General features: G+C 31.6%; 1 protein-coding gene across 1 annotated transcript in view; it reads left to right on the top strand.

Moving 5' to 3' along the window:
• The first annotated feature begins 377 nt into the window (after nt 1-377).
• Nucleotides 378-21,373, top strand: part of LOC139482985 (TPR and ankyrin repeat-containing protein 1-like) — a 67,200-nt gene continuing 46,204 nt past the window's right edge. Inside the window, exons 1-5 of the mRNA XM_071267018.1 lie at nt 378-448; nt 6,478-6,571; nt 14,442-14,551; nt 15,023-15,273; nt 17,456-17,618. Of these exons, the coding sequence (XP_071123119.1) occupies nt 14,503-14,551; nt 15,023-15,273; nt 17,456-17,618 (463 nt within the window). The 5' untranslated portion in view covers nt 378-448; nt 6,478-6,571; nt 14,442-14,502. The remainder of the gene's footprint in view (nt 449-6,477; nt 6,572-14,441; nt 14,552-15,022; nt 15,274-17,455; nt 17,619-21,373) is intronic.

Genomic DNA, 21,373 nt, shown 5'->3' with positions numbered 1-21,373 from the left:
CTCAGTTTCTTATTTAAAATTCCCTTTTTTGAATCAACTGTATCTTGGATTATATCAATGTCGGTATGCAGGGTTCTGTTATAACAAATATGGTATTTATAACATATATTTTTACGCTGATAAATGTGAATAAACTTTACTATTATGAGTGTGTTTAGCCTATTATAATTGCGTTTTACATACAATTTATATAATGATTATTACTTTATTTACACGTATTTACAATAGGTCGATCATATGTCTTTCGTAGTATATAGATTGTTTATGAACTTTCTTGCTCTTTGCCATCAAAGGAAGCATATCTTATACAATTCGAAACCAGTAGTTAAAAATAGTAAATCATATTTAAAAAAGGATATTTCTAGAAAATCCATGATAATACTAGTACACAGGGAAGTGTTAAAGTGTACACTGTACTATCTCAACGTGGATACGACGTAAATTACAAGTAAGTGAAGTAGTGTATACTTATAGATGATAGATATAAAATTAAAGTTAAGTTAATAACAAACAAAAAAAACCGAAATAAAAATTATTATGTATTACCAAAGCCGTGTGGCCTGTTTTAAATATGACGAAAAAGTCCCTTGTCGATTACCATAGCCCTGGACCATTCCAATATTTGTGCATAAAATTTAGCCAGAGGTAGTCTCAATAACTATAGAAATTGGGAATGAGTTATTTGTTTTTAAACATTAGAGAAATTATGAAATTTTTATCTTAGTTACTGCAATTGATGTAATATGGATTAAATATGACAAAAATAGCAACACTGAAACACGGGTATTTTTCATTCACTTTTAATTCGTACTTCATTTGACCTTTCAACTGTTTTCCAATTCGAGCGTCACATGGTCAAGTTAAGTAGTTTGTAGACGTAAACTCGGGTCTTGATTATAGTATTTTATGAGTCGTATTATATAATCTATCAATAATAATCAAACAAAAGTCAATTTGATAGTTACATCATGTTATTCAAACATAAACTATGTAAATGAAAGAAATTCATCAATGCGTTAAAAAGCTAGATATCACCAAAGTAACATATACACCTGATAATTTTCCAGAATCGTTTTTTATTGAATTCATAACTAATTGAAATATCGATACAATGAACTAAATTTGTGTTTTGATGAGATAACATATATAATGTTAATTCAAAAGTGAAAGTTTGGACTGTTTTCATGATTGAATTTTTTACTATTTCATTTTGAGCAAATGGTTGTAAAATGGCAAAATAGAATACAAGATAGAGTTTCAACCTATACTGACGTTTTTGAAACATTTGCTTTGCACTTTACACAAAATTCTTTTTTACAACTCGAAAATGACAATTTTTGAATACATTAAAGTACAATTAAGGTAACTAGGAGAGTATCCTCCACGCTTCCGGAAAAGTTCATTTAAACGTCGTCTCATTCTTTGAGAGTCGAGAAACAGGGACAGTTAAAAACACCATGAAAACCCTAGAATGGCAAACGTCTGAATCTAGACGGAAATCCAGTAGACTAGCTAAGCATGTTTTACAAAGCAACACATGGAAAGGCGACTGTCAACATACCATCATACGTGAGAAGACCATCTACCTCAACAAGACTATACCATCCAGAAAAATTCACTCTCGTCAGTACCTCCACAGATGCCTACAAATACAGCTACATACCACGCACCATCACCGACTGGGACAGCCTGCCTCTTGACGCCTTCCAAGCTACATCTTTGGAATGCATGCTTCAAGGAGCAACTTCGGAGACTACAGCTGTAAACAGAAACCACCTGTTTTTGTCCAATTTTGATTGCACTTGTAAATACTGAGCACACAGAATGACGTTTGCACAGCAGTATCTGCGTTATCGATTTCCACTGCAGATCAATAGTATAAATGTAGATGTAGAACTCATCAGTGATGTTTCATTGCTTATTTTGACAAAATTGAACAAAACTGGCTGCTAAAAACGAATAATTATTTTACTGCTTGTTCACTTTCATTAATAATTGAAAAAATCCCATACTTTTTTTTTATACATATCTCGTAGCTACCTTAAAGTCATATGAAACCTCAAATTAAAAACAAATATGCATATGTTCTTTTTTATAACCAAATGAATAGGTTTCATTATATAACTTGTGTACATATCCTTTTTTCTGAAGAAAATTCCTTAATTTGTCCACATTTAATAGAAGAAGTTTACTTTTTTAATTGCTTGCTTCAAGGAAGCAATTCGCCGACATATTTTCCGTATGCAAAGTGACCTTAGCGTGACCCTCCTCGCGGTGATCGCAATACGCATGGATCTGTCATTAAAATAAACAATTATCTGATTGTACATGTTAAACTTGTTCTCAATATCCATGCTTCTTTGTTGATTGTTTTCAATAATGTGGAACTCGTTTAAACTATGACTTCAAAATACGACAATTAAGTAGCTGCCATTTTTTCACCTCATAACAGACAGAGAGAAAAAAAATTGGCGATTATACGATATATTTGCGTAAAAAATGATAAAATCGTGCACAGAAGACTAAGTTTATGATATATTCATGCATTGGTTCAGGAATTAGATAAACATTATTTTTCACCAGTCTCTCGTTTCATATGACTTTAAAGAATTGTTGAAATTTGAACCCCAATTTCTTAAAATTTCTGTAAAAAAAGAATTATAAAATTTTACCTTTAACTTCCTCAATGCACGAACTTTCCAAAAGACAATATTTGACACCTACTAGTATTGTGGTTGTCATGGCGATTTATAATCCCTTAGTATGCGAGTTCATATTTTTTTAGATCACACATTGCATTTTGAACAGGTTGGGAACAAACCCCCTGTATGGTGATTATACCTCTATAGAGGGATAATCCTTCTTTAGAGGGATAAAATTATCCCTCTATAGAGGGGTATTTTTGTTTGCACTGGATTTAAAGCAAATTAGGGCAGAACGGCATTTTCTAGTTATATTGGCTATAATCTCTAGCATTATATGCATCAACATATGCACTTTACTAAAAATTGGGATAACCAGTTTTCTGCTAAAGTGACAAAACTTGCAATCTATTGTAAACCTATCTGAACACCTGATCAACAACAAAAGGAATAGTAAATTTCATGTTAAATCTAACAATAGAAATTCTGTTCAGTGAGGCATAAGTGAGTAGAATTTACCTGATCATTACAGCTTTCAATCATGGTGAACAATAGATTTTATATTTAGTCAGATAAGCATCAAACTGGGCATTTGCATATTAAATTAAGTACATCAATTGGTGCATCAACTGTTCCAGGTTACTGCCATAATACGTAGAGAATGCCATTCTGCCCTATATTGATTTAAATCCAGTCTAAACAAAAATATCCCTCTACAGAGGAATAATTTTACCCCTCTATAGAAGGATTATCCCTCTATATAGGTATAATTACCATATAGAGGGTTTGTTCCCAACCTGTTGAAAGTTAATCATGCTTGACTGACGTGACTTTCATTTTAAGATTGACAAAAAGGGTTGTTTGATACTTTTAACTTTAAAAACGATTTCTGTTTTACTATTCTCATATTATAACATTCTTACATTATTTTTATGAAATGTGTGTGCCAAATATGACCTTTTAAATGTGGATATTTTTTTTCTACAGAACTCGTCAGGATAAGTCTCGTATTCGACAAATCCATTATATCGTTCACTGTTAACCTCTTACGAATCCAAAGAGGGTTAGTGAAATTCAGTTTCTGTCATCAGCCTCATTCGCCTATCTATATTAATATTTTAGGTGAATCTTCCAAATTTGTTTAGATATATACACAAGAAAACTTTACTTTTCTGGGGAGAAATGGTGATTCTGGTAGTTCTTTTGACCTATCTTAATTGATACTGTTATTTGATATCAATGTGGTTTATTTTTGTCATTTTAAATTTGTTTTGGCTCTGATTCTGCCAGTCGGACTGAGGCTTATAATAATGCATAGATATAATATTTTAAGTAATGTGTTATTGTTGAATAGATAATTTACAATTACTGTCTTTTGATGAGGTAAATGGACGTTTTTCCAATAAAAACGTGATTTCTTGTCTCAGCCACTTTAAAAAAAAAAATGTGTTTGATCTTTACAAGTAATTTTTTTGTGCAGTCAGTGCATTGAATTAGATTTAACATTTTTAAGCAAAGAAACATACTATTTTTAGAGGGATTAATAAGATATTGATTCCTGAATGGTTCAAAATGTTCAAAATTGCATGTCCCTATACCTCCTGTTCAACATTCATACACTAAAATAAAAAAAAAAGGTAGAAATAAGTGTTAATTTTATTCAATATAAGTTCTTTAACTATTCAAAAGTATTTTTAGAGCCAACATATTTTACTAAACAGTTTTTGACAAAGGATTTCTAATTTTAGAAGGTGTGTCCCTGACATTCCTGATAAAATGTCCACTACGAAACGAAGTCAGTAGATTTTGCTAATAAACAGTTTTATAAAATCAATGTTTGCAAGATAAATAAACATAAGGGTCTTACAAAAGAAGTGAGGCTTTTATAACAGCGGTTAAATTATTGGCCAAAAAAAAAAAATAGTACATCAGATGGACCAAAGTGATACCGTATTTTTGTTAATGTCCACTACGAAACAGGTCATATCTCCTTCAGTATCTGGTTTTAAAATTATAAAAACAATATCAGTGTACAGCTTAGTACGTGCTTTGTTGAATAGAATCATTCTTGCAACTATTGCAATATAGGGATTGTGGGGGGAAAATAAAACATGTGAATACGTCCTCTACGAAACGGTCACCTATATACGAAACAAGTAAGGGAGAAAAACGTTTCGTATTGGACACTACTACTACCATGCAGTCGTTTTTTACTCTTTTTTCAATTATATTCGTGCAAAACAAATAACAAGGGTTAGTTTCATGTAATTTTCAGTAAGTTTCTATCAACATAGAATAGAGGTGAAACTTTTTGTTCACTACTAAACGGTTTTGTCAACTACGAAACTCATCAAAATGTCCACTACGTAACATGAGTTGTACCTTCATATGTGAAGTACTGTCTAATCTTTATCGATAAAAATTGGTTCTCCAATTCAGAATAAAATGAGATCTTTCTCGTATATAAAGTAAAACAAACTGGAATGTCTATAGGAGACATTAAAATAAAATAAGATGTGCGTTTAGAAGCAGTTACGTAGTGGACAAATGTCCCATACTAAGTAAACAGTACATAAATTATGAAAATATTATCATTTTAAAGAGTATTTAAGATTGCACGTTTTATTTACAAATAAGGTATTCAAAATAACTCTTGAAAATCAAATTTTAGATAAGTTTATTTTCCGAAATTCACACTTTTATTGAAAAACGCCCAAATATGTAGTTTTATTTACTTTTGAGCCAACGGCCGAAGTGAATATCAGTTTTTCAAAAGTCAATTTAACCACACATTTACCGAAACAAAAGACAGTAATTGTTATATTCCATATTCCGAGAGAAATGTATGTAATGGCAATTATTTACCAAAACCAATTGTAAATCACACGTTTTTTTACCAAAGATATGCACGTAAAAGCACGCGACGTTCTGTGCGGTGAATATACTTTTTCCGCTGGTTAATATGCTTATTCATTCAAAATCCCATTCATATAGAAACACCTTCTAAAATTTTATCAATATGGAATAACTCCAGCCATTGCACTTGATTTATATGCTGTTTATGGACCCAGTAATTTGGAAAATTTTCTGTTCTAATCTATTATCTCTATATGACTATTAATCTAACAGTAACGGTTTTCAGTCAGTGGAGCATGCATGTACTGATTATCCTCATATTAAGCAATTGCGTTCCCCGGATATTGATTAGAATATGACACCCCCTTACAGAGTAATATCTATGGTTAATCTAGACTTTTAACCGTTCCCCTCTAAACTTTATCTTGTTTTGGGAGACCTGCGCCCTCCCCCTTTTTTCAAAATTTTAGCATGATCTGCATCAGTTCCTTACATGTTTTTGACAAGATCTGTTGTGTTTATCTTTTGTATAGTTTTATGAGGATTGCTATTTGTCATAACAATGGTAATTTCTCTTCGACATTTGGTTTGTGACTGTTGCCTCAGTTTCTTATTTAAAATTCCCTTTTTTGAATCAACTGTATTTTGGATTATACCAATGTCGGTATGCATGGTTCTGTTGTAACAAATATGGGATTTATAACATATATTTTTACGCTTATAACTGTGAATAAACTTTGCTATCATGAGTGTGTTAAACATATTATAATTGCGTTTTACATACAATTTATATCAATAATGATTATTACTATATTTACACGTATTTACAATAGGGCGATCATATCTGTTTCGTAGTATATAGATTGTGAATAAAAATTGTATGAACTTCCTGGCTCATTGCCATAAAAGGTAGTAAATCTTATACAATTAGGAATCAGTAGTTAAAAATAGTATATTATATTTCATGTATTTAAAAAAGGATATTTCTAGAAAATCCATGATAATACTAGTACACAGGGAAGTGTTAAAGTGTACACTGTATTATTGCAACGTGGATACGACGTAAATTACAAGTAAGTGAAGTAGTGTATACTTATAAATGATAAATATAAGATTAAAGTTTAGTATAAATACCAATAAAAACCCGAAATAAAATCTATTATGTATTACCAAAGCCGTGTTGGTTGTTTTAGATATGACGAAAAAGATGTAAAGTCCCTAATCGATTACCATAGACCTTGACCATTCAAATAATTGTTCCTAAAATTTAGCCAGAGGTAGTTTCAATAACTATAGTAATTGAGAATTAATTGTTTGATTTTAAACATTAGAGAAATTATAAAATTTATATCTTAGTTACTGCATGACGTAATATGGATTACACATGACAAAAATAGGAACACAAACTCGGGCATTTCCCATTCACAATAAATTTTTACTTTATTTGGCTTTTTAACTTTTTTTTCTAATTCGAGCGTCTCACGGTTAAGTTGTTTGTATACGGAACTCGCGTCATGATTATAACATATACACTTGGTATTTTATGAGTCTTTTACTATCAATATTATAATAATCAAACAAAAGTCAACTTAAATGCAGAGACATATATACATGTATATATATGTATATATGTCTCTGTTAAATGTTACGTCATGTAATTCATACAGAAACTCTGTATACGAAAGAAATGCACCAATACCTTAAAACTAGATATCAACAAAGTAACATATATTATATAAATAATATGTTCCCGATTTGTTTAGCTATATACAGTTAGAAAACCCAAGGTTTATAGGATAAAATTATTAATTAAATTAAACGAATGCTATATATATTCATTTTAAAGATCGGACGATACGATGTCAAAAGTTTTCGAAACCAAATGCATAAAAAAAAACAAAATTAAGGATTTATTAAGTAAAAAATATATATACATTTGTACTTCATAATAACTCTGTCAAGGCATTTTTCTCTTATTTTAACTAGGTTTTGATATCCATGCACCCAGGTTCAATCCACCATTTTTACTTAAAATATCATGTACCACGTTAGGAAAATAGCAGTTGTTATAAAGTAGTTCATTTCTATAAAAGTTGGCGTTTGTTTTTGTTGCAGTTCAAGGTTTCTGTTGTTCCTTTGTTTTCCTGTTTTAGTTGATGTACTTTCCTCGATCTATGTTTGCTATCCGGTTTTGTTTTTTCTTAATCAAGTTATTTTAAACATTGGTATACAATCTAATTAAAATAGAGAACTCGGATTGTGTTATACTACATATAATATGAGTATAACGTATGTTGTATATATTGATTAGATTGCAGCGGTTTACTACTGTTGCCTTTATTTATTCGTTGACGAAGATGAACCATAATATTTTTTCAGCACATAAATGCGTCTTCTTCAAAACAATGACAACATTCAATAATAGAAAAGGACAAAAAGGAAAAAGAAACTTTGATCATGCAGGTGAAATAAAACATTTGCAAAAGCAACAACATTAAATACGGAAAATGTGTACCTCGTTTACTCTTTAAGGTCCCCTTTGTAAAATGTTTGATTGCTTTGGATTATCAACCGTTCTTGTTGGTCACACATTTTTAAAGTAGTAAAACAATACTTTTATCTAGCATAATATGCGTTTAACCATTTTTGAATCGGCTATAGTCTTCAAATATGATCACAGATGCGAATTTAGAGGGGAAGTGGTCCGCCCTCTTTGTGGGAAAAATTTGCTTGATTATATAGGGAATCACTGAAGCATGGTTGGCGCGGGTCCTTTCTTAGGTAGTCAGCGGGCCCTCTTATGGAAACCTCTGGACCCGCCGCTGGACCAAGCCTTTGGTGATTGAGGTGACAAATTTATATGTTCGTCTACTTCAAATGTAAGCAAGGTGGAATAATGAACCAAATAGTTAGCTGTGGTCAGCTTATCACTGTACAACATACATTTTTTTTGCATTTATTAAAATCATAATTCGTGAAAAATATGTTGTTTTTGTTTTTAGTATTTCCCCAAATGCTGACGACGAGACGCTTATACAATTGGTTTTGTAAAAATATAATTTTTCATTTTCATGTTGTAAATCAAGCATTACTAAATAAACTCATCATATATACCAGGACTAAATTTAGTATATACGCCAGACGCGCGTTTCGTCTACAAAAGACTCATCAGTGACGCTCGAATAAAAAAAAGTTAAAAAGGCCAAATAAAGTACGAAGTTGAAGAGCATTGAGAACCAAAATTCCTAAAAGTTTTGCCAAATACAGCTAAGGTAATCTTTGCCTGAGGTAGAAAAGCCTTAGTATTTAAAAAAATTCAAAAAATTGTAAACAGTAAATTTATAAATATAATCATATCAATGACAATTCATGTCAGCACAAAAAGTGCTGACTACTGGGCTTGTGATACCCGCGGGGAAATAAATCTCCACCAGCAGTGGCATCGACCCAGTGGTTCTAAATACTAACTGTTATAAGAGGCAATTGATTTTCAAAATTAAGTACCATGTTGTTCTTTTCAAAATAGAATCATATTGATCGTGACTTCTGAATGGGTTATACTTGGGTGCCTATTTCCAAAATCCCGCTATTTTTGTACTTTGGGGATAAATGACACACTTGGAAATCCTACTTATACACTAAGTACGCTTACGAAGCAGGAGATTCTGGAAAACCACAAATCGGTTCTAATCTCCTTTGGTGTTAATCCAAAGGGTGAAGACCAGGATCTTCCATCCTTATATTGGATTCCTAAGCTTCACAAGAATCCTTATAAGGAAAGGTATATTGCAGGTTCTTCCAAGTGTTCCACTAAACCCCTTTCTAAAGTTTTTACTGCCATACTCACTGCAGTCAAAGAAGGACTTCAGAAATATTCCGAAACGGCATATTCAAGAAGTGGTATTAATCAGATGAGGATACTGAAAAATTCAAAAGAGTTATTGGTGAATTTACAATCTCAATCATTAAAATATTGTACCAACAATAAAACCTTTGATTTTTCAACTCTTTATACCACTGTTCCACATACTAAACTTAAAGCTCGATTGAAACAACTCGTCAGCTTATGTTTCTTTAACAAAAAGGGCACTAGACGTTTTAAATATCTAGTTTTGGGCTGGAATTCAGCTTACTTTGTGAAAAATCATACAGAGTCAAGGAAAAAATATACTGACGAGGATATCACTGCCATGCTGGACTTTTTAATTGGCAACATATTTGTTGAATCTGGAGGTTTGGTCTTCCAACAGACTATTGGAATCTAAATGGGTACCAATTGCGCTCCTGTACTTGCAGATTTGTTTTTATATTCCTATGAAGCAGAATTTATCCAAGGGCTTGTACAGAAAGGAGAAAGGAAATTAGCCCAGTCTTTTAATTTCACCTTTCGGTATATTGATGATGTACTGTCTCTTAATAATAATAGATTCAGTGATCACTTACATTTAATATATCCAAGGGAACTTGAAATTAAAGGTACTACCGACACAGATAAATCTGCTTCGTATTTTCTCGAAATGACTACAGATGGTAGGTTGAATACCAAAATTTATGACAAACGCGATGATTTTAATTTTCCTATAGTTAACTTTCTATTTCTGTGTAGCAACATCCCAGCGGCACCAGCATATGGAGTATATGTGTCTCAATTGATACATTACTCTAGAGCTAGCTCAAAATATTGAGAATACTGCTTTCTCAAAAGTTGCTAAGACAAGTCTGTGAATCAATCAAATTAAGGTCATCACTCAAGAAATGTTACGGTCGCCATCATGAGCTGATTAGCCATTATGAAAAAATTGTGTCAGAAATCCTATCTGGTATTCTTCCTTAGTCATAATAACCTTCCATCATTACCGGACTGAACAAAGAAATAACACGACGGGTGCCGTATACGGTGCAGGAAATGCTTATCTTTCCGGAGCACCTGATTTCACTCCCGGTTTTTAGTGGAGTTTGTGTTGTTTCTTAATTATTATTTATAACTGTTGATGTAAATGTCCTTTCGCTTTTGTGAGTCTTTGTTTACTCCTTGGTTTTGATTGTTATTGTCTTAACACACTTCTCAATTTCTCACCCTTAATTTGGGGAGCTTATATTATTCAATCTCTACTTTTCGATGTAGAAGACTATTGTTTGCCTGTATATGACCGTGTTGTTTCTCGTCCTACTTAATTTAAAATTTCAATTGGTTCCCTTAGTATTTCTTTTTCAACAAAAATGTTTTATGCGTGATTGTACAGAGAAGTAAATAAAGGCAACAGTAGTATACCGCTGTTCAAACTCATAAATCCATGGACAAAAAACAAAATCGGGATAACAAACTAAAACTGAGGGAAACGCATTAAATATAAGAGGAGAACAACGACACAACACTACAGAAACGGACCAAGCATCAGAAAATATAACATATAACAAATAATGCAATGCAAGGACATCAATATTTCAATAATACTATTATTGAAATATTAATGTCCTTGCATTGCATTATTATACATGTATATCAAAAGATAAAACCAAACTAGTTTTGTATTTAATTTGAAAGTGAAAGTTAAAAGTTTTGTTTTCATGAACCCGAAACAGGAAATATAAGTACAGTCAAGTCCGTCTATGTGTTTCATCATGCTCTACTAGGAAAATAATCACATGCTGATTACAATGATCACGAACTACGGATATCATCTAGTACTCGAGTACTCGATTATCGCTGATTAGTACTGAGTACGGACATTGACCTCTTGCTCATAACATTTATTTTTCTCGAGAACAACCGAAGACTTTTAATTATCATGCCTTTTGTTGATATGTTTTTTTAGTACTAAGTGTAACGCTTGATTGATCTGGTTTGACTATGTAATCATTATAGAGGGTCTGGATAGGGGGGTCTGTTATTCTGTAAACATTTAATTTTCACCCCTTTTTTCTCTAATCTTCAAAAAATAACCCCTTTTGCCTCTAATCTTCAAAAAATTAACCCCTTTTTTCTTTAATCTTCATTTTTTTTGCCCATTATTCTCTAATCTTAATTTTTAAAGGGCATTATTCTTTAATCATTTAACCCCATCCCAACCCTCATTATAATTCAAAACATTATTATTGAATTATTGATAAAATTATTGTATACTAAATGTGGTAAATAATCTATCAATTATGGTTTAAATACTGTTGTATTATATATTGTCTAGTCCCAAATGATAATGTAGAAGGTTTAAGTTATCAAAGATTTGGGTTAATATGAACATTTTATCTTCTCTCTTCCTTAACCATATACTAGTACAGTTATTTTCATGTAGGTCTTGTATGTCAATTCAATTTCTTTTCAACTGTTCTTTTTTTTATTGACATAATTTACCTGTGTATTGAACTGAACATTTCCGTGCATTCATTCATTTTAAACATAAGAAACTGGTGTACACGAGGGCGGATCTTGTCCTCTATATCAATGAATTTAATCATAATTTATTTTTTAAGTTCAATTTTCATTCTAAATTGCTTGTTTTTATACCTTATCATTTTAATTGTATTATATTTATGACACTGAATATTTTTTCATGAATACAAAAAGGAAAGCCGGACTATAAGTTTCATTGTAAATGATTTTTAACGGTTATATACAAATAGTAAATTAAAAATAAACTAAAAAAAAACCAAACAAACAACGAGTATCTGAAGTTATCATGCAGTGAAAGATAATAAAATCATTACTGAGAAGTATATAGATGAGACATGTCCGACCTAGTTTGTTTATCTTATCTAATGGGGAATGTACGACTTCAGTTAGAAAGTAAAAGTGAAATATCATTTCCATGAATCTGAGCTATGAAACTGATACAAGTAAATAAATACAGGGCCTTCGATATGTTTTATCATTATGAACAATTGTATCGATCAGTAAACATATTTACATATTTATCTATCCAGGCTTTCTGCGATCATGCCCAATGACATATTGTTAGTACTCTGTAAGTTTGTAACGCATTTATTCTTTTATATATTTATCGAATTACGGTTATAATTTGAATTAATATAAATGACATACACAATGTAAGCTCTGTGCTTATTTAGTTTTAATGTAAAAAAGAAGATGTAGTATGATTGACATGGAGACAACTTTTCAAAAGAGACCAAATGACACGGAAATTAACAACTATATGTCAACGTACGGCCTTCAAAAATAAGCTTAGCCTATACCGCATAGTCAGCTATATAGTTATCAAAGGTACCAGGATTATAATTTAGTACGCCAGACGTGCGTTTCGTCTACACAAGACTCATCAGTGACGCTCAGATCAAAACAGTTATTGAGCCAAAGAAATACACAGTTGAAGAGCACTGAGGACCCAAAAGTCCAAAAAGTTGTGCCAAATACGGCTACGGTAATCTATTCCTGGAATAAGACAATCCTTAGTATTTCGAAAAATTCAAAGTTTTCTAAACAGGAAATTTATACAAATGACCATATTATTGATATTCATGTCAACACCGAAGTGCTGACTGCTGGGCTGTTGATACCCTCGGGGACGAAACGTAAATTTGAAATTTCAATCCTGGTATTTATGATGAGCTTATTTACAACCACTGGGTCGATGCCACTGCTGGTTGAGATTTATTTCCCCTAGGGTATCACCAGCCCAGTAGTCAGCACTTCTGTGTTGACTTGAGTAATTATTGATATGTTCATAATTATAAATTAACTGTTCACTGTTGAATTTTTGAAGTACTAAGGCTTTTCTACCTCAGGAATAGATTACCTTAACTGTATTTGGCAAAACTTTTAGGAATTTTTTGTCCCCAATGCTCTTCAACTTCGTACTTTATTTGGCCTTTTAAACGTTTTTTTTTTATTTGAGCGTCACTGATGAGTCTTTTGTAGACGAGACGCGCGTCTGACGTAAATATGAAATTGTAATCCTGGTATCTATGATGAGTTTATTTACAACCACTGGGTCGATGCCACTGCTGGTTGAGATTTATTTCCCCTAGGGTATCACCAGCCCAGTAGTCAGCACTTCGGTGTCGACTTGAGTTATCATTGATATGTTTTTTTATTATGAATTAAAACTGTTCACAAAGATTTTGAATTTTTGAAATACTAAGGCTTTTCTACCTCAGAAATAGATTACCTTAGCTGTATTTGGCAAAACGTTTAGGAATTTTTGGTCCCCAATGCTCTTCAACTTCGTACTTTATTTGGCTTTTTTAACAATTTTATATTCGAGCGTCACTGATGAGTCTTTTGTAAACGAAAGGCGTGTCTGAAGTAAATATGAAATTTCAATCCTGGTATCTTTGATGAGTTTATTTGCACACGAATCAAAACAGTTAGAAAAAATATTAAAAACTAAAAAACTTAAAAACCAAATATTCGAAAAATCTGTGCCAAATATGCTACACATACGTGGAGGTAGAAACATCCTATTGATTCGGATAATTCCACACTTTATAAAAAAACAAATTTATAGAAAATAAACGTATAAAGGATATTTCATGTCAACACTTTTAAATAAAAGTACCGACTACCAGGCTATTGATATCCCTAGGAACGATAGGTCCACCATCAGAGGCATCAACCTAACATATCAGGTTGGTAATACCCCCGTGAATGATATAAAGTATACACCTTTATATAGGGATATAATGTTAGTTTCAGCTAGCCTACGAAGTCAATGTTATGGTAGCTCTATGAATTATTTTTTTACTAACTGCATATACCGATTTAGACATGTTATACAGTCAGTATGATTACCTTTACATTTTTAATGTATTTTGTTTCCTTGCTGTCAAATTGGCATACATTTTACAACTCAATTAATTTATATATAAATAGCATAGTGTTAAAGTAAATCGTCTCTCCAAATTTTAAATCATCGCTATGTTAAATAATATATCCTAAGGAACTTACGTATCGGCTTTTTTCTGATGCTGTGTGATTTTACTTTTAAGGAAACATTTTTGGAAAAGATGAAAAATGTAAGCGTAACTATTAGATAGAAGGTCAACAATTATGGCTTACTTTCCGCAACCTCCTGGAATTAACTTCATGCAAGCTAATGGTATGTATTCATAAATGACGGAAACAGTATTATACAGCTGTTTTAAAATAGTCGTAAATCGATTTAGCGACAGAACCACAGCAACTATAAGAGGACAACAAAGCAACAACAGAAACCCTAACTGCAACAAAACAAACGCTAACATACATAGAAACAGACTATTTGTATTCTTTTAAAAGGACCATATACAACAGTAACTGATATAATGGGTATATCTTGGAAATTCTTTACATGGTGTAAAGAGAATGCTTTTCGAATATTCTGCAGGTTTTCATTGTTCCGTCATATAATTTTGTCATCAAAATTTGGAAACAAAGATCGATGTAGCTAATGTATTTTTACCAATATTAATTAAAACATCAATAACACATATTTTATTCTAGTAATTCATTTGCATTTTATACTGTCTATTATGTTACTAATGAAGATATTTAATTAAGGCAGAAGCATAATAATTCATTTTCGTTTTAGTTAATTTTGCTGTGGCTACGATTCATCAACTGAAATGTAACGCAAAGGAGGCACTGAAACACAATGACAATGCACAAGCTCTTGTTGCTTATAACCAAGCCATTTTTTTGGCATACCAAGTTTCAATTCCTCCTGATGAATTTGGGAAGTTGTTATGTAACAGATCACTGGTGTATTATAACTTAAAAGATTACAGAAGCAGTTTGACAGATGCAACTCAAGTCTTGTTCTTTTCTCCGGAATTTTTTAAGGTAATTTATCCAAAGAAATCTGCACTTTTATGCACCTTATCAATTGCTCTAAATTTAATTCAATCCATATGACCTCAGATATTATCGTAGTTCCTGTCTTTTCTTTCAACACTGGGGAAAGAATAACAAATACGTTAACAGCTTGGATGCTTGTGATAGATGGTCTCAGCTTCTTTTTTCTGCAATGCAACTTCATGAAAAAAGACAGGTTTTGTCCATCATTTTCTACATGAGAAAATGATTGTAACAGGTCAGGAATAAGACAATTCTTTTCATTGTTTGAATGTGTTTGAGCTTTTGATTTTACAATTTGATAAGATAGTTTCCGATTTGAATTTTCTTTTTAGTTAGATATTTTTGTTATTTTACTATATTCAAGGTTATAATCATGCATTTAACGATTAAATTTACACATATTATTACACAACGGAGTGAATTTTAACGTCACATTCTGAGTTATATCGTTTAACTTGCACAATTTTTTCAGTAAGGTGACTATAGTAGCCTTTCCTGGAATACTCTGTATATATTGTAAGCTTGGATATGCATGATTGTTTGTTTGGAGGCTCGGAAGTTTTCACAAATGTGATTACATATCTGGCGTACGGATTTTGCAAAAGCTTGTGTAAAGCATCGTCACTCGTCAGTATGCAAATACAAATAACAGTAGTATCCAGGATTTCAAAAAAACATAAATATGTTGAGAGAAAACAAATCCGGGTTACAAGCTAAAACCGAGGGAAACACATCAACTATAAATGGAAAACAAAGGAACAACAGGAAAACTGGAGTGTCAAAAAAAACCCGCCAACATACATATAAACGAACTATTTTATAACAACTGATTATTCCTTACTTTGTACAGGACATTACTAAAAAAAAATGGTTGGGCGATCCTGGTTAAATGGCTAGCCAAGCCTCCCGCTTTATGACAATGCTAAACATATATCACTTTAATAACAATACTACGTGACAAAAACGCAGCATGAACACACGCTTGAACTTTAATCACCCTTTGACCTGTCAAAGATCATTCATTGCCTTGACATTTTAATTTTGAGTCTGATGATTTTGTTCATCACTTTTAAGGAAAACATTACATCTGATTTGAAAACACGCTCTTGTGCGATCATCTTCTGTATAACTCTTTTAATTATTTTTGCATTCATTATAATTTAAAAAAAAAACAACTATTAATCCACTTACTGGTGACAATGACCTTAATAAATCTATAGGTTACTAATTTTATTTAGATTAATTTCAACAGTTTCGAAAAGGTATCACTCAAAGGCAATACAATTTTAGTTGGAATAAATTTTGGTGGAATATATAACATTTCATCCCCCAATTTGCAATATATTAGGGTAAATAAATGCAGAATGTTGCCATGGATACACAATAAAGGTATTCATTTTCTATCATTTGAACTTTTGAAAATCAAATCTATGGAAGATACAGCTGATTACATATATATCTACATGTATGACACTAACAGTTATGTTAACTTAATGTATAAGGAAGCTAAGAATAGAAAATGATTAAACATTTTATGATTCAATTCTAATATTATTTGCTAACTGTGGAATCTTACCTCAGAAAAGAGGTTCGAAATCTACTGAAGGGATTAGATAACGATAAACTATTAGGAGTGTTGTTTACAAACAATTAATTGCTAGTTTACAAAAAATGAGACGTAAGACATATGATTTTCAGTTGATCTCTTGATAGATAAATGTAAACAGTTTCAGAAAGGGTAACACTCAAAGGTATTGACATTCTACTTTATTCTAATTTCAAGAAAGAATGTGATCGTCGATTTTAACTTGTCGAGAAACCCATCCTATTCGTCCTACAAGTACATTATCAACGTTAAACAAATGGTCATATTCTTACTATGCCACGGAAAAACGATCAGAACTATTAATACGGTTCAAAACAATCACAATGATTTAAATGTTTTCAGACAGGAACTGCATTAAATTAGTATTCTATGACCATTTAAGTGTCTTTTTGTCTAAGATATACAAACAACAGACAATTCCGCTCAGTTTAAAAAAACTTTGGTTTATATGCGTGTCTCAATTATCATAATAATAAGAATATAATACTACTAATTTGATTTCTTACTTGGTTGTGAGATATTCACTTCTTTGAATCAAAAAGTTTTTGTTTTACATTAAAGGGACATTATAGGCAAGGTTTAGCTTTCAAAAGTCTAAATCAACCAGTAAATGCTGTTGGATGTTTTGCCAATGCTATTAACTTTTGCCTAGAAACTAAGCAGAATACGCAAGACCTGGTTGCATGCTACACAGAACTGATAAATGTGCTCTGTGAAGTTGAAGGTAAGTAATTCTTATATGACGTGCTTCTTTCGCTTTATGAATAAACTCATGCTCTAAATCTAATAAAAATTTGGCACATGCGTATATTGACTACTGCATAAAATGAATTTTATCAAATTGGCATGCATTTAATATATTTTATTAACTTAAAACACGTACAAACTTTTAAATGATGCACATGTTGTTACTTATTCATTTATTATGACTGTAATGTGTTGCATTCAGAAATTGACATATTTGACCTAGATACAACAACCGTTCATGATGGCTGTTCCAGAACTTCTCCCTCTGAAAAATACAGTGCTAGCTGTTTGCTTCTTACAAACAAAAAGGAAGGTTCATGAAAAAGTCTACACAATCGCTTACCCTTATTCACATAGGACATAGGAATTACGTTAATTGTCCTAATCGGTATCGAAATAATTGGTACAAGCAATACTTTATTGTAGTATTAACATGAGTAGGCATTATATTCGTGTTATGTTAGCCCTCACTATCGCCCGGGCAAAAATAATCCCGAATATAATGCCTACCCATGTTAAAACTACAATAAAGTACAGCTTGTATCAAGTATTTTTTAAATAAGGGCGACAGAACTTAACCGATGGTCAAATCTTTTTAATCTGTTGAATAAGAGACACATTTAGGTAACCAACTTGAACTCTCAAAGACAAGAGCCTAGGTGCATCAACAGAATAGTCTCCTGATATGCAAGCATTACCCACCATACGTATAAACACACAAATCTCCTTTTGTGACTGAATCATCCGCCGTACGAATCAAAACAAAAGTCTCAATCAGTATAGGCGAGTGACTTATTTCAAAAAGACGGTGCAATTTTTGTTAAATCAAGGTCAAAGGTCATGAAAAACATTCCAATTTTTGCGATTACTAAATAAAACGCCATTTTTTAATTCTTGTACCGTAAAATTTTCCAAAAGATCATATGAACGTTATGGAACATGATACATAATTTCCAAATCAAACAAAAAATACGAGATTCGATGTGCAAAATTTCCCGAAAATTGAAATTTATCACAAATCCTAAAAAAATGAAAAATTATTCAAAATCTTGGGGAATCGATATTTGTATGCTAAAAAAATAGATCAATGTATATGTTTTAGGTCAAGGAATATTTGTTTTGTAATTTTAAGATGCAATTATAAATTATTGTTCATGGAACAGCCTTCTATTGAAGTGTTTGCAGTTGGCCAAAAATCTGCCATCTACAAATAGCGATCATTTTGTTAATCTATGTTAAAATAGCACATCGCTAATTGTGAATATCAGGGAGGAGAATGATTTTCTATAATAAAAGAAGGGGTATTTAAAGTAAGAAAAGAATATATGCGAGGTAATTGAGGTTAAAATATGTTTTTTACGAAGTCAAACTTTTTTACTTTTTGTAATCATGTTTAAATGCAAACATTAATTTACTTTGCGACTAAATCGTAGGCAACATTGAAATAAGTGACCTTGTTTAGAAACACTTGGTTGTCTAAAGCGGGATGTAAACGCACTAAATAAAATGCGGCTGCTTCTTATTTAGTTTAAAATCATGTTTTAGTAAGTCATATTAAATGTGTTTAGAAGTTTAATCGCTTTAATTATTTGAATAAAAGATGCTTTGAGTATTTTCTACATAAGCTTTAAAAATACAAATGCATGTCTGGAATTTCAGGAAACATGTGCTCTCTGTCACACATGTCAAAAACACGCTTTAAATATTAAAAAATGCATTTGAATAATGACTGTTAATCTCTCTGCTAAAAGTTTAAATTGTTTGCATATGTGAATTTAGTATATAAAAGTCATATTATGCAATCAGGCTGAAATCTTAGAAAATATGCACTTATTCGTCCTTGACCTTTGATCTTGATTTGACGGAAATTGCACCGTACGATTTTTTTACGACCGGGCAAAACAGATAGTACAAATGTATAGCTTTCAAATGATATATAATTTAGCCGTGTGTTAGGTAGGTGCATTAAAAATTTAATTTTATGGTTAAAGTCACTCGTCTAGTATGAACAGTACATTTACAGACTAAACTACTATAAGTCTAGTACCTAAAGATATAATAAAACATGTCGATAGAGGTTTGAGACACCGTAAACACCGTATTGGTAAACCAATTTGTAATGATTCGATATACACTATGGAGGCATATCAGTCGAAATTTATAGTTCTGAATAAGATTGTTGAAATTGTCATATTGAAGTCCGGAGCCGGTAATTCAATGACTGTCGTTTGTTGCTGTATGTCGCATTTGTTGCCGTTTATTTATTGTTTTGTCCATAAATCCGAACTTCGTTTTCTTGTTAGAATTGTTTGACATTTGTCATTTCATGGCCTTTTATAACTTTCTGTGGAGTATGGGTAATTTGTTGAATCCGTACGGTCTCTTATGTGGATTTATTTCTATAATAATCATACCACATCTTCTTATTATATAACTTTGTCCGGACCAATAGGTTTATTTTTCGTTCTTTGAGCAACTATATATGGGATATGTATTAACATATAACTGGTTGTTGCGGTAAACTGAGACAGTCATGTGAAGTTAGGTTATAATAGTAATCATTTTAATCCAGGTTATGATATTGATAAGAAGATATGGTCTTGGTGCCAATGATACAATTCTTCGTCCAAGTCACAATGTATACAAAGTTAACAATTATAGGTCAAAGTACGGCCATTAACACGGGATATTTTCTTGTCCCGGGCCTTAATTTTAACATAAGCTTTATACATGTGGCAATAGAATATATTCCAACAAGAAATCGTGTCACGTACCGCTGGAGATGATCAAAGACTTAAAAGTCATAGCCGTTAAATTCTTTCTTCACTTAGCAGGATTTAAATCTCACGATATGCATCTTAGGATGTATAATATGTCCACTAAAACATAAAAGGGTCAAGAATGAACTCTAGTAAGTATGCAATACAAACAAATATGTTAAGGACAATCTAATCCGATTCCTTTTTCAAATGTTGTTGTTTCTTTTATCATATTTTTTGAAGATTTAGAAACTTCCATTTGGAAAAGAAAAACTAATAAAATTAATTTATAAGAAATATTGGAAGTTATGGTTTAACTGTTATGAAGGAAATGATAAGAGAAAGGACAAGAAATAGAAATGAATACTCATTGCTCTATCGAATATAGAAATAACCAATAATATCCCATACAGATATTTCCACTATACAAGGCTTTTAATTTAACAATTTTCACTACTTCAATGATCAATATTCCTAGGGCGTTAATGCATTTGGTTTATTTTTGTTAAAAATCAAAATATAAAATATTGTGGATTTTTAACCAAATGAATTTTATCCATCATATTTGTAAAGACCACATGTATGAAAATAGTACCCTATAAGTTATCAAAGGTACCTGGCTTATAATTTGTTACAACAAACTCACGTTTCGTCTACATAAGACTCACCAGTGACGCTCAGTTAAAAAAAGTTAGAAAGCAAAACAAGTATAAATTAGGGCATTGAGGACCCAAATTTCCAAAACGTTGTTCTTAATATGACTAAGGTTAATCTTTTGCTGGTATAAGGAAATCCTAAAATTTGGAATAATTCATACTTTTACAAACAGTGATTTTATAGAAATGACCATATAATTGATAATCATGTCAATACTACTGGGCCAATGATACCCAAACAGTGCACGGCAATATAAGAAAAGAAGATGGAACGGTAAATATACAGTGTGTTTCTTTCAACCCATGGCATGACTAGA

This window comes from Mytilus edulis, chromosome 1, assembly GCF_963676685.1.
Source record: "Mytilus edulis chromosome 1, xbMytEdul2.2, whole genome shotgun sequence".
NCBI classification, from domain to species: domain Eukaryota; kingdom Metazoa; phylum Mollusca; class Bivalvia; order Mytilida; family Mytilidae; genus Mytilus; species Mytilus edulis.
Note: the sequence above shows the minus strand (reverse complement) of the source record. Positions and strands in the feature narration are given on the sequence as shown.